The 14,654-nt window shown below is 42.8% G+C and overlaps 1 protein-coding gene and 1 long non-coding RNA gene across 2 annotated transcripts in view; one reads left to right on the top strand and one right to left on the bottom strand.

The window, feature by feature from the left end:
* Positions 1-14,654, top strand: part of LOC114080073 (uncharacterized) — a 30,944-nt gene that overhangs the window by 6,015 nt on the left and 10,275 nt on the right. The gene's annotated exons all lie outside the window — the stretch shown is intronic.
* Positions 7,171-8,091, bottom strand: LOC114080072 (vomeronasal type-1 receptor 4-like). The gene has a single exon (XM_027921616.3). The coding sequence runs from the start codon at positions 8,089-8,091 to the stop codon at positions 7,171-7,173; it is 921 nt and encodes a 306-aa protein (XP_027777417.2).

The raw sequence follows: 14,654 nt of genomic DNA, 5'->3' as shown, positions 1-14,654 counted from the left end.
TACATACTGACAATCCCATTCTATAAATAGAACCCAAATACAATTTTTATTTTTATCAAAAAACACAAATTCCAGAATTTTCATGGCACTCTTAATAACAAGAGGGAAGGCCACTCAGATATGTTCAGGACTAGCAAAATGACTCAATTGATTGAGGGTTACGCTATGGAAGCCCATACTGCAATGCCAATGAGTGCCAACAACATACAAAAATCAGATGTAATAAAAAATATGAAATAATTTACTGTCTGAATCCATGTGTTATAGTACAAAATAGGTAAAAGTCACTTCAACTCACATAAGTTCGAACAGACCAAAAGCTGTATCTCAACAATGTCACTCCTACAAATAAACCAGGAGACATCTGCTTGGGGGCTGCTGACTTAGCAGAGGCACAAGGGTCTTCTGGGAAGCTGACAACATTCTGCTCTTTGATCTATGTGTTGTACACTGAAGTGTGTTTCATTTAGGAATTCCACTGAAATGTGCACTCAAGATTTCTGCATGTTCCTTTAATTTAAAAAAATACAAATTACCAAAAAAGTGAGCTAGGGAAAGGTCATTGTGGGAAAACTGTCTGCAAAGGTTGAAATATACAGAGTCAGATGCCCAGATGAAAACACAAACACAAGTCACTAAAGAATAACAAACATATAATACATATACATTTTTCATATACTATATAGTACATATCGTGATGTGTGATCTCATCACACTGTTCTCTCAAGGGTTGATGGCCAGTGTGTCATTGGTGGTTCTTCTTCCTGCCCAGAGGATTCTAAAATTCTTAAAACATAAAGTCTCAAATAATTAATGAGTGGCAAAATAAAAATACTCAGAAATATATTCCCAATAGGCAAAGCCCCTGATAGATATAGTCCATGGGCTCTGGAACTAGATAAGGAAAAGAAGGCTCTGTTGGTTTATCTAAGGGAGTACATCAAAGGCAGCGATAAGGATTCAAGGGCAGAGTCTTGTTTTGTGATGTCTTGCAGTCATCAGGTTGATTGACATCTTTTTAGCCCGCGACTCGCGCCGGCTTCATGAATGAGGTTCAAGACGTGAGAAAACAATAGGGAGTTTTAAATTAAAGAGACAAAACTCTAATTACCTTTAAACCAGATCCAGGATGGCTCTTCCTTGCTTCAGCCTCCAGCCACCTATTGTGGTAGTGAGGTTTACTGAAGAAGCTAGCAAGAGAGAGAGAGAGAGAGAGAGGGGAGAGAGAGAGAGAGAGAGAGAGAGAGAGAGAGAGAGAGAACATGCCAGGGAGTGAACTTTTATTGGAGAACAAAAAATTCTGGGGAAAATCCCATCCGATGAAGGTTAAGGGGGGCAGCATCCCAAGGTCAGGGGCCACGATTGTGTCTTCAGGGCAGTGGCCAGACATGCCTCTGCTTGAACAAGCCCTCGGACCTGAGAAGGGTGGGGAAAGCTCTGACACAGCTGTGCCTAAGCGCCTCTCACCCAGCCAGGGAGATAACTCAAATCATGTGCAAGGATGGCCTCCCACACATCTTGGCAGGTCACACCATCTCAGGTGCTGTGTAGGCCACATCAGAGTGGAATAGAGAGTCACATTGTCCCCTGGGTAGTTGACCAGAGGAAGTGTGTCAAGTTTTCATTGCCAGACACCAGATGTCTCTACCCACTAGGCTTCTATGCACAGTGACCCATATGCAACTCATGAAAGGCTACAGACACTGTTCTGCAGAAAAATATCATAATTATTTCCATATTATAAAAATTTAGGATTTTTCCTAGAAGCAGTCATGAACATATACTGTCAATTCTGTAAGGATATAAATGAAATTTCTTCCATAAATGTTTGAGTAATGCTTCAGTGTAAAAGCTCAAATGGTCTTGAAGCTACTTTAAAGAGAACAACTATGAAGTGACTATAGTCAGGTGTTTCAGAATCAGTCTAGTGGTCCATAGGCCATAGGATTTTAGTCACCTTTGCATCACTGTAATAAAAAGACTCAAGGAGAACAACTTAGAGAAGGAAAGTTTATTTTGGCTCACAATTTTGGAGGGATAGGCCATTGTCACCAGCTCCACAGTTCTGGGCCTCAGGTGAGCAGAACATCATGGCAGAAGCACAACAGATGATAGCAGCTCAAAACGTCACAAGGAGGAGGAGAGAGGTGGGGGGAGAGCACTCTGCTCACCCGGGATAATACAAACCTCAAAGGTGTACCTTTAGGGACCCACTTCTTCCAGCCTCACCCTACCTGCCTATAGTTACCACTTTATTAATACATTAAAGTGTCTTAATCCACTGGCTTGGTTATAACTCATCATCTGATCATTTCCCTTATGGACCTTCTGCATTGTCTCACACATGAGCCTTTGGGGACATTACATATTCAAACATAATATGCTTCACCCTGTGTTCAGTGCAGTCTAGGAGGAGAAGGAGCGTGCCCAGAATTCTAATTATAGTGTGAGATGTGTGGACCATGCCTATTCCCACTCCCTGGAGCTCACTCTGACACTTTCTAGTAGCTGCACTTTGGATTCAGAGCAGGAGGATGTAGCATAGAACATGCAGTAACACCACACTTACCCTTATCAGCTGGAATCCAAATTCCCAGTGATAAATGCATACTTACGGTTGTGTTCTGAGGCTTCTAGGAGGAAAGTGTAGAAACTACTTGAAAGATTGAAGGGATGTGCATTGGATATGCAGTGCAGAACTGTAAAATATAATGGTCAATAATCAATTCTTTGATGCTTGCAAAATTGACCTATGTCCACTCTCCATTCTTTTCTGAGGTTTTAGGACATTAGAGAAGGGAGAAGTCAGGTCATCTGAGTATGCTTAGCATTTGGAGGATTCAATTAGGGGCAGAAATGCATGTAAGAATGAAGAACTCCATTCTATGAATTTGTCACATTCATTGCAAAATGTTTTAATTATCTTAATGACTCATTTTCCTCTTTGATCTATCAACATCGTTTTGGGGTTGTCCAATTCTTTGCTATGTAATCTATTTGCAAGTGAAGGACTAGAGCCATATTGTGACATCACACTCCCCACACACAGACACATCCCCTGTATTCAAACACTCATATGTATATTTCACCACAGAGTATATCCATGGGCTCTCTCTCGCCCAGCGAGGAGGTCCACAGAACAGGGTAGGGAGAGTGTGGCTGTGGAGTCACTAATCAAGACCTCTGGAGACCAAGCCGGAAGCAGGTCTGATTTTATTGCACAGTTACTATATGTATACTCAGATTACAAGCTAAGCATATTAAAAGCAGCCACCAATACAATTTCTGGCCAATGTCCCTGCAGTGACCATTCGAGGAGTGGTCCATGGAGCAAGCCCAGGGACTGCAACACATGGCCTCACGCCCAGGGCTGTGCCTACAGGGTAAGTGGTTTGCCACTTACACACCTAGCATGGGGGAGTGGTTTGCCACTCAGATGCCCTGAATGTATGCTACATATATAGTACTCCATGCACCTGTCCCCACAAATATACATGATCCTACTCAACCATACTACACATGTAGCTGCATACACTCTTTTCCACACTCTCACCTTCACATAATCTCACAATGCTGTCACCAACACAACTGTCATATTCCCCTCTGTCACACAATCACTCACTCATTTCCTCTGAGTGTATCAGGAATATATTTTTAAAAAACTGTCCTTATTGTTATCAAAATTTGGTGCTTGTCACTGTAGCCATGTAAAAATTAGGATATCCTTTTGAGAAAAAGGTAAAATATTATTGCTTTACTATCCAAGGAGAAGCAGAGGAGACTTCTGTCCCAGAGGCTGGGATTCTATGCCTCAGGAACAACAGGAAGTTTTTAAAGAAGAAATTCATTCTAGTGCTCCCTGAGGAGCGTGTGTGTGAGATTCACTTGTTAACTTGGGAGATAGCCATTCCATAGAACTTCTGGCCCATCCCTGCAGACTGAATTGCTTGGTTTCCATTGTGGTTGTGTGCTGCAAGACGGATAACTTGGCTTAGTGTGGGAGAAAGGTAATCCTGTTTCCTGAGGATATGGAGAGGGAGAGGAGAGAGAGAGAGGAAGAGAGAGAAGCCTATTTTAAAATAAGGCACAGTGGCAGAGCAGAAAGGTCAATATTTAAAGTGTGAGGTGGAGTATTGTGACGTTTTCTCCAGGCCTGTGGATGTCAGAAGGAGGGTCGTCACATCTGCTCTTTACATTGCTTCCACGTCCCCTGTAGCCCTCCAGGACAACATTTCACACATGTGGCATTTGAGTGTGCTCTGGTGTTTGCTGATGATGGGGGGTGGTGAGAGAGCTGACCTGAGTCAGGTTCAGCTGCGTTCCTCTGTGAGAGCGAATGGAAGTCCTACAGGTTAGATGAGTTGTGGGGGCTCGTGGCTGGGCACTGTGGGGAGTACAGTAATAGGGACATGGCTGTGGAAGAAAGGACACATGGACTACAGGGGCTGGTGCATCTTGAGTGCAGTGGGGGGTTTAAGGAACCAAAGAGCAAAGTGTGCACAAAAATTAAGGGGATGAGACAGTTGGGGTCTCAGATCCTATGGGTGCAGCAGTCCTGGGGACAAAGGATATGGTGGGGAGGTGGGGACCATGAGCTCAAGTGTCTGAAAGACAGAGGTGGAAAACTTCCAGGGAAGTTAATGTCGCCAGGGATAAAAGACCCAGGGGAAAAATTGAATAGGTTTTCCTTGATTTAAAGACTATTTGGATGGAAAGACAAACACACTGAACATGGACAGAAGAACTGCAGAAATCTTCTCCATGTACAGCTGCAAATGAGAGCAGAGGTCAGGTGGGCCACACAGGAGATGCTCTTGGAGACCAGGTAGCAGCCAGTGGGATGGCTTTAGTGAGGAGGTGGGATTGTCAGGGCTCCCAGGCGCTGTGTGCAGTGACTGGTTGGAATAATTTCATGGGATCAGGAATTGAGGGACCCTTCCTAGTTGTCTGTACCTGGCTCTTGGGAAATTTGGTCAGTAGACTAATAGCCATGAGCATGAGAGCCCAGTTAGAGATGTTGCTTAAATGTGGACTTAATCAGTTGCTCAAGGAAAGGAAATGATCATCCTCTAGCCAGGGTCTCAAAAGTGTGTCAAGGGCTTGGATTGTGGCCCAGTGGTAGAGAGCTTGCCTGGCATGTATATGGCACTGAGATCGATCCCTGGCATCATGTTAAAAAATAAATAAATAAATAAACAAACAAATAAATAAATAAATAAAATATTGTGTCCACCTACAACTAAAATAATAATAATAATAATAATAATAATAATAATAATAATAATAATAATAATAAAATTGTGTCAAGCTGGGAAGGTCTCCCAACTAAATTCAGGATAAAAGTAATAAGCAGGTGCTGTAAATGGGCACTTCCCTGATAACATTGTTAACCACTACCCTATGTGCCGCCCCCCCCACACACAAAAAAACATCATCACACATCCCTACATCCCTTAGCAGCTCCAGGACGGCCAGGACCAGCACCCTGCACAGCTTTGGCCACAGAGCAAATGCCAGTCCAAGACAATGCCACCTTCCAGCTGCAGTGGACCTGTGCAGTACAGCGGTAGTCACCAACCAGCACAACCCTAACTTAGATGTCAGGACAGGTGGACAGTGAGTCCACACAAATGTATCTGCCCTCCAGGGACAGCCTGAAGTGACACAGGAAAGGTATTTTCCACTTTGTGGCTCATCTTTAATCACTGCCACTAGTTGACCTGTGGGAATGGGTGGCCTGATCCTCATGCTGGTACTCAGGAATATTTGGCACTGGGAAGATGTGGCATTTTGCCCTGAGATGACAGTAAATGGTCCCCACTGGACTGTCATTCAAACAGTACTGCTCTGAGCTCAGTTCTCCACCTAGAGGACCTGCTCTGACCTTTCCTGTGTCCCTACCTGCACCAGCAACTCCATTATTTACAAATGAATTGGTTGTCATAGGAACACAAACCCGCCCCAATACATAAAGGTATTGTGATTTAGAGAGGGGTTAGTGCTGCATTTTAAGATTGAAGGTGAGGCCAGGAGTGGTGGTGTATGCCTGTAAACCCAGTGGCAGCTGAGGCAGGAGGATGCCAAGTTCAAAGCCAGCCTCAGCAACTTATCAAGGCCTTCAGCAACTCAGTGAGACACTGTGTAAAAAATTTAAAAAGTAACTAAGTGCTAGGGACGTGGCTGTGTGTTTAAGTGCCACTGAGTCCAATTCTTAGATTCCAAGGGGTGGGGGGAAGTGTAGGTGAGGATGTGACCATCTGTATTTCAACGTACCTGTGTATATTTGTAGCAAAATGTGAACGTGTGAGATTATACTGCTACTGTTGTATAAAACCCATCAGAAGAAGTGTGATTCCTTGATGAGAAACGAGGCCCTTTCTTCCTTGAGGCACCTCATAGCAGTAGTATTTTGCTCCAGGCAGCTCTGGAGCCACTGGGCCAACTGCAGTCTGGGTGGTGTGGAGTGGCCCAGGTGGATGCTGCAGAGGAAAGGAGTTTGCATCCCACCCAAGGATCCCTGCACACAGGAAATCAAACCCTTTCAGGAGAATTCTGAATAAGCCTGCCTGTTCCTTGCCCCTGAAAAAATTTTCTTCATTTCATTTCTGCACTGCATTTACTACTGACAATGTTTCCAGGAGTGCAGCACTTGGTCAACCATGTGATTCAACTGATCTGGAAGGGCTGGGGAACTCATCCATTCCATGCGCCTCCAGGAACAGGAACTAGGATGGCTGTCTACAGCATGCTGTGCATAGGGTGAGGACCACCAGCTCTGTTCCCCTCCACCATGGCCATGTGGGTCCCACAGTCAGCCAGCTAAGGACCACAGTGCTCTTTAGGGTTTGCAATAGAAAGACAAGTGACACTTCCATCCACTTCTATACAGATGTTTTTAGTGTAAAGAACAATAAAACACTTAAACATTTGTGCAAAAACATGCAACTGATGTAATTTTTTGATACAATTAGGCAATTTTAATTGTATTTGGAACTGGCAATGGAGACCAGCATTGCTTTGCCCCTGAGATTCATCTGAAGCATTTATTATTTTTCATTTTTGAGACAGGAGATTACGTTGTTGAGGCTAGCCTTTCATTTGTGATCCTCCTCTCTGGGTCTCCAAAGTTTGGGGGATAATAGGTGTTTTGCACAGCACCCAACAGGATTTTTAAATTTTTATGCAGACCAAACAGAGCCTGAATAGTTTGGATACAGTGAATTTTCGGCTCATGAGAAGAAAGGGGCTGACAGTGGGAAAACACAGTGAAATCAGGTCATTGGTGTTCACCACCCACCAAACAGGTTTGGAAAACAGAGCAATATAAAGATGTAATAGGGAAGAGAGGGTGTGGAAAATCACAAAGGTGCCCACCAGGACAAGGATTCTCTGGGTGGCTCTGGACTCAGGGCAGGATCTGAGGGAATCTTTGATGCTGTGAATGTGCTGAACCCTCTGCTTGTGCCTGTACAGAAGGAGAACCATGGAGCCACTGGACCAGATCATGAGCACGGAAAAGACAATCTCAGGAAATACAAACAATGCTGCATATAATAAATCTGTGATTCTGTCATGATCTACAGAAGAACAGTACCCATAATCTCTTTTCTCTGTTGTGTTTACACTGTTCCATTTGCTATGTATATAGAGAGGAAAAATGGAATTCACTGTCATGTACATGATCCAGCAGAGGAAAATGGAGAAGCCAATGTACTTTGAAACTTTTTCTTTGAGATCTTTCCAACAGGAATTCACGGGGCTGATGGTGATGTTCTGGAAGATGCTCAAGAGACAGGTGATGGCAATGGACAGACTCCTGCCCACTCGCTGCATGTACAAAATAACTTTACATGAAAAATCACTGAGGAAATATTTCAACCCAAAAGCAGTCATTGTCTGGGGAATTCCTGTAGCCAGAATGTCCAAGGTGTTGGCTATCATTAGGTGCCTGAGAATGACATTTGTGGACCTCAATGTGCACCCATTGCAGGAAAGCGCCAAATGATAATAAAGCACAGATAAATTTCCTAGAATTCCAACAACATTCTGTGATAAAAGCATCAGTCCTATTGCCACATTCATGGGGACCATTCTTTCATTCAGCCCAATGTTCTTTACATTATGGCATCAGTCATTTCTCTGAGAAAAATGACTCATTAATAGTAGCTGTACTCAAACACAGTGGTGAGCACCTGTATCCACTTGCTACCTGTAGGCCTGATGTAAGAGAATCACTGGAACTCACAAATTTGAATCCAGCCTGAGCAACATAGTGAGATCCCCATGTTAAAATAATTTGTTGGAAATGAAAATGAAAGTTTCATTTCCAAAAATCATTCATTGCATGCACCTGTGGGATTGAAAGACCTCAATGTGCACATGTTGATTGGGAGAATTAACCATATGCTTTGTGGGAAAATGAGCCTTGATGATCAGGACACAATAAACGGAGAGAAGCAAGAAAAAGTGGAGCAAATGCACAAAAAGAATTTAGCATTTAGTATTTCAGAATGAACTGATATATGGTAGTTATGTTGACTAAAGAACTTCAGTTACCATCCACATCATACACAACAAACCTGATCTCATTTGATTTCTGACTTAAACTTTGAAGATAAGCAATGGCCTTTGTGTAATAGTTTTTTATTATACAATATTTTTGTATAATTACAAAAAATGTTTCTTTGGTCTTAGAAAACAAATGCCTATTAAATAGCACCAACACACCAATTTTTGCACTCTTGTGTCTTTTGTTTGTGACTTTCCACTGTGTTCTCCTGCCAGCTTACTTTCTTATAAACCAAGTCACTTTACTTTTAAAGCCTAACACTGTATTCTGAAAATGGGCCACTGGACTTTTTATTTGTCATTCCAGGAATAAAAAATAGTGGAATCTATTAGAGAATTGTTCAAAAAATATTACTTTGTTCCTAAACAATGGCACATGATATACTAATATATGACAAATAAGACAAAAATGAAGTTCTCACAGATTTCAGACTAAAAGTTCTGTGCATTGATAGTGACATTGGTGAAACTCTTAGTAATAAAGGAGGATTTGTGGAGGACATCCATACAAGAGATATGTCAGTAGAAACTGGAGCATGGGAATTCTGCTGCACTGAAAGAACTGAAATAAAAAAGAAAGTGTCCTGAGATTGTAATTAATGTTGAAATATTATTAAACCAGAGCATTTACCAGTAGTTGTTTTGTTCTGACTAGCATGGTCCAGTTCTCATCGTTATAATGTTACATTCCCTGTGTGACTAGCAGGGGAGGTATTACCCCAGCCATCGCTGTGCAGGGATTCAGAGGAGATATTTCAGTTACTGGTAGATGGATTGCAATGTAGGGTTGGGAAAAAAATCTTTTATTCTAGAAACACTCCCAGGTCTGGGTTTCTGCACAGGATTAGGTGATCCTCACAGTTCATCTTTTCTCTCCTACTCTCCGTATGAAGACTTTATACACACAGATATCATAGCAGTTCAAATTACATTCTATGATTTTCTAGAGTGAAGAGCATATTAGTTGCTAACTACTGTACTCAAGCCCCTTCTACAACAGAATTCACTGTTGATGATATTACCCACCCATAAACCTCCTCCGTGATTATTTAATTAAATAATTTCAGAAACCCTGTGGAGTTGGCATCAGTTCAGGGACACTACTGAAATCATAGTGAAGAAATTGTTCATCTCTCTTGTCTACCTTTCCACCAAATCTGTTTTTACCCCAGAAGGATGTTTCTGCAGACATCAGCGCATCCTCAGATTAATTCTTTACTATCTCTTCTGAAACAAAAGACTGAAATTGAATATACTCACCGTGTTTCCTGTGTGCAAGGTGGTGGGCTCATTGTGAGATCTTGACTGCCAGGATGGAGGGAGGAAAGCAGCTGGACCCTGAGATAAAGGTCTGTGGGACCCCTCTTCCCCTCAGGGCACAATTACCACTTCACCTGGAGAGGCACTGACAGTGCAGGCCTGGGGAGCCCAGGAAATTGCTGAAAAACTCTTCACGCTTGCTAATTAATAAGGCAATTATGAGTTCCTTGTTAGTAACTTCAAAATAACTGTTGAGTTTGGGTTGGGCTATTATTATTTTTTTCATAATCCCTGGACACTGACAAGGTCTCCTAAGAAAGGATCAGAAAATAGTGAGATCTGATCTATGTGGGACTTACAGAGGGTTTTTGTGTCTCACTGGACTCCAGGTTTCCCTGATTTCTTGACCCCTAATCTTATTAATTCTGCCTTCTTTCTCCCCTCCTTCTCCATCACAGTCCTCTTTGGGGAGAGGGTCAGACCTGGATCCAGGTCTATTTGGTGCCCTTGTGGCCTCATCTCCAGGCAGGCTGGTGTGTGGGGATGCAGACCACAACCAGGGTGAGTGCTCCTGATTGTGACATCTAATGCTATCATCACACCATCCCTTGGTGATGGGTGTTTTCACTAGGAAGGCTTGGTCTGAGAGTGGCCAACAGGATGGGTTACATGGAGCATCTGCTGAGGGGCATTAAGTGGGGGCAGAAGAGGGTGGAGACTTAGGAACAGGGAACCTGCCTCCAGCTCTAGGAAGGACCTGGATTTCAGTTCTGAGGCCTGGGGTATGCTGCAGCCTGCTCCCAGGGCGTTGTGCACTAGAGTTCATGGAGTCTTGAAGGAGATGGTGCACCTGGAGAGGCTCAAAGATGAGATGCTTAACCAGAGCTGCCTGAAGCACCTGCCCTCCACAGTGCAGCAGCAGCAACATGTGTGGCCCACCTGGAGAAGACACCTGCCCTCATAAACAGCCACTGGCGGAGCAGAAGCCAGATGACCCACATACGTGTGTGCAATCCTCAGAGTCAACTCCAGCCTTCATACAGACCAGAGTGAACTACATATGTGGAGTTCCAGAAGTGGGTGGAGTCTCTGCAGCTGGCCACAGTGACCCACTTGAGAGGATGATCTGAACCCCTGGGCTGTGCTTTGGGCTGTAATCAATCACTCCTTGCTGGAGAGTGTCCATCCTGCCTCTTTTGTTAATGGGTTCAAAATTTCCAGAGACATACTGAACCCATGGAATATATCTTGTTCTAATTCAGTCCCCAGTACCTCTTTGTCCCTTAAAGCAGGCCCTACTCTGGGAATGTCACCACATGCATTCCTGGCATGCAAGCAGTTGTTCTGATGTCATGTAAGAACCAGCCTGTGGGTGATGATGTAGTGCAGGAGCCAGGGTTTGCAATGATACCTTGCATGGTGAGGAGGAGATACAGCAGAACTGGATATCACAAAGAGTCATCAGAAAAGCCCATCCCTCAGGCAGCTGGGCCTTGAGTCCTCACTGACCTTAATAATTATGCTGAGCTTGAGCTGCTCTACTCTCTGCTCTTCCGGCAATGAAGGGCCCCGAAGCCCTTTGCTCAGCCTTTTTTAAAATGTTTAATTATTTTTTAGCTTTAGGTGGACACAATACCTTTATTTTATTTATTTATATAAGTGGTGCTGAGGGTCGAACCCAGGACCTCACATGTGCTAGGTGAGCACTCTACCACTGAGCCATAACCCCAGCCCTGCTCAGCCTTTCAAAGGTACTAAAATATTTTTGCAGTATTTCTTCCCCTAATATATATATTTTCTCAGTTTTGGTGGGAAAGGCACCATCTTTGTATTTTTCTGCCTAGGCTTCCTGGTTCCAGGTGTTTTCAGAAAGCAGGAAGAGATGTACTTTCCTCAGAGGATCAGGATGGAATAAGGAATCTCTAATCACCCCTGTTCTCCAAAACTCAGGCACCAGACCAGGTTGCCTGATGATTCTAAGCCTCACTAACAGGCAGCTCTGGGGTCAGACCTCCAGAGGAAATGGTAAGGATGGAACCAAATCCTCAGGAGAAACTAGTGACCCCAGCCATTGGTGCAGGCTGATAGCCCTTAGGGGAAGACTCTCCTCTGTGCCAAGCACACCCTTGTCCAACCCACCTTGAATGTGCAGCCTCCTGCTGGGTCCACAGATGCATAGGTTGAAATGCTGCAGATTTCCAGATGATCACTTTTTCCTTTCTCATAATGCGTGACAGGGTTGTGGCAAGGAGTTTTATTTTGGGGTTCAAGTGCTCAGCCAAAAGTGTCTCTCTGGCTTTTGCTTAAATCAGGTACATACTGCCCCTTGTGGCATGTCCATCATGGCTCCATAGACCCCTCTCCAGCCCTGTTTTATATGCTAATTATCTGTTTTCATAAATTTCCTTGGAATTCTTTTCAATTGGTTCTTTTTAGTTATACATGACAAGGAATCCATTTTGACCTAATTATCAAGCCATGGCCCATATCTTGTTCTAATTCAGTCCCCAGTACCTCTTTGTCCCTTGTCCTCTTTCTACCCCTGCTCCCTCTAACCTATTTTTCTGCCATTTCTATAGTTATTTTTAAAATTGCTTTAGTTAGTTATACATGATGGGAGAATTCTTTATGCACTTCGATATATCATACATGTAGAGAATCAGAAGTGACTGGGAGCTTGAAAACGTAATGCTTACTGTCCTTGATGGAGTCTGCCTGCAAAGGGGATGTCCTGTCAAGGTCTAGATAAGGTGACAGCAAGCATACTTACACACGAGATGTTTGTTGTCTTTGTTGGGGTTTGCTCGCAAACAAGAGGCTCCTTCAAGGTTTAGATAAGGTAACTGCGGAGAGCTTGAAAACAAGGTATCTGCTGTCCTTGTGAGGACTTGCTCACAAACGGGGATGTTCTGCCAAGTGGGCTAGGAGGGTGCTGAGAAATCTTTTATCTGTTCTTAACAAAGAGCAGAGCTCAGTATGCTCCCTGCCAAGAGTAGATTAATCCATGAGAAGCGGGTCACTTCTGATTAGAAAGTAAGACTTCTGTATGCTATGTTTAACTAGCTGAAAGACCTGATTTATTGCTGTTGGAAGGCTGCCTCCTTTGTTCACGATACTATAAAAAGACTGCTGTATGCAATAAAGGGGCTTTGTTTCTTCTGCTGCTTCAGTTTCTTCTGTTTCTTCTTTCTTGCTCATGCTGACCTGTGAGTGTTATTTGCAACAATACATAAATGGTATGATTTCTCATTTTTCTGATTGGACACAGTGTAGAATCCCATCAGTCATGCAGTCATATATGACTTGATGAATTACATTTATTGATCTCCATATGATGAATTAAACTTGCAACCCTGGGACAAACCCCACCTTGATCATGGTACACTATCTTTTAAATATGTTTTTGTATGTGCTTTTCTAGTACTTTATTAAGAATTTTGGCTAGCTGGCATTCACTTATAATCTCAGTGGCTCAGGATGCTGAGGAAGGAGGATCCTGAATTCAACATTGTAGGATCCCGAGACCCTACATTCCCATAGTAGGGCTAGTTTACCTATCTCATGTCTAGTGGGGCAGACCCTAGGTTCAGCATGTTCCTGGAAATGTTGAGCCCATTAACAGAAAAGGCAGGACAGACAGTCTCCACCACGGGGTGACTGATCACAGCCTGGAGCACAGCCCAAGGGTCAGGATGCTGAGGAAGTAGGGTTGTAAGTTGAAATCCAGACTCAGCAGTAGTGAGGCACTGAGCAACTCAGTGAGACCCTGTCTTTAAATAAAATACAAAATAGGGCTGGGGATGTGGCTCAGTGAGAGCTCCTGAGTTCAATATAACAATAACATCTAAGTTCCTCAGGGATATTGGTCTGACGTTTTCTCTCTTTGAGGTATCTTTGTCTGGTCTTGGTATCAGGTGAGACTAGCTTCAGAGAGTGAGTTTGGAAGTGTTCCTTCCTTTTCTCTTTCATCAACCATTTGAGGAAGAGTTGTTCATTCGTCTCTGAAGATCTGGTAGAACTCATCTGAGAATCCGTCTAGTGTTGGGCTTTCCTTTTTGGTAGGCTTTAGATGGCTTCTTCTATTTCATTGCTTGAAATTGATGTGTTTACATTTTCCGTGTTCTCCTGACTCAGTTTGGGTAGGGCCATATTTTTCTAGAAATTTGTTGATGTCTTCAAGATTGTATAATTTCTTAGAATATAAATTTTCTAAATAGCTCCGTATTTTCATCTTTATGTTAGTGTATATTGTGATATTTCCTCTATCATCACAAATTTCAGTAATTTGAGTTTTTCTCTGTATCTTCATTAGTTTGGTTAAGCGTTTATTGACTTTATTTTCTCCAAGAACCAACTTTTGTTTTGTTCATTTTTTGGATTTTTATTTGTTTGTTTCAATGTCATTGATTTCAGCTTTGATTTTAATAATTTCCTGTGTTCTTTGTTTTTGGTGTTGATTTGACCTTCTTTTTCTAAGTCTTTGAGATGAATTATTGGGTTATTTATTTGTTAACTTTGTGTTCTTTTAATGAATGACCTCAATGCAATCCACTTTCCTCTTAGCATTACTTTCATAGTGCCACAGAGATTTTGATATGTTGTGTCACTATTTTCATTTATGTTGAAGTATTTTCTTATTTCATCCCTGATTTCTTCTGTTATCTGTTGGTCAATGGCATATTATTTAGTTTCTTTTTGTTCCTAGAGTAGACTTCAAGGTGACTTTTTCTGCTGTATTTTGGCAGACTTCAGTTCCCTGCTGTGTTTAATCATGCCCAAGTTGTTCAGGGAAAGCCAGGCCTGAAAAAGGAATTTTCTACTGAAGA

This window comes from Marmota flaviventris, chromosome 18 (genome assembly GCF_047511675.1).
Source record: "Marmota flaviventris isolate mMarFla1 chromosome 18, mMarFla1.hap1, whole genome shotgun sequence".
Taxonomy (NCBI): Eukaryota; Metazoa; Chordata; class Mammalia; order Rodentia; family Sciuridae; genus Marmota; species Marmota flaviventris.
This window is presented reverse-complemented; position numbering and strand designations above follow the sequence as displayed.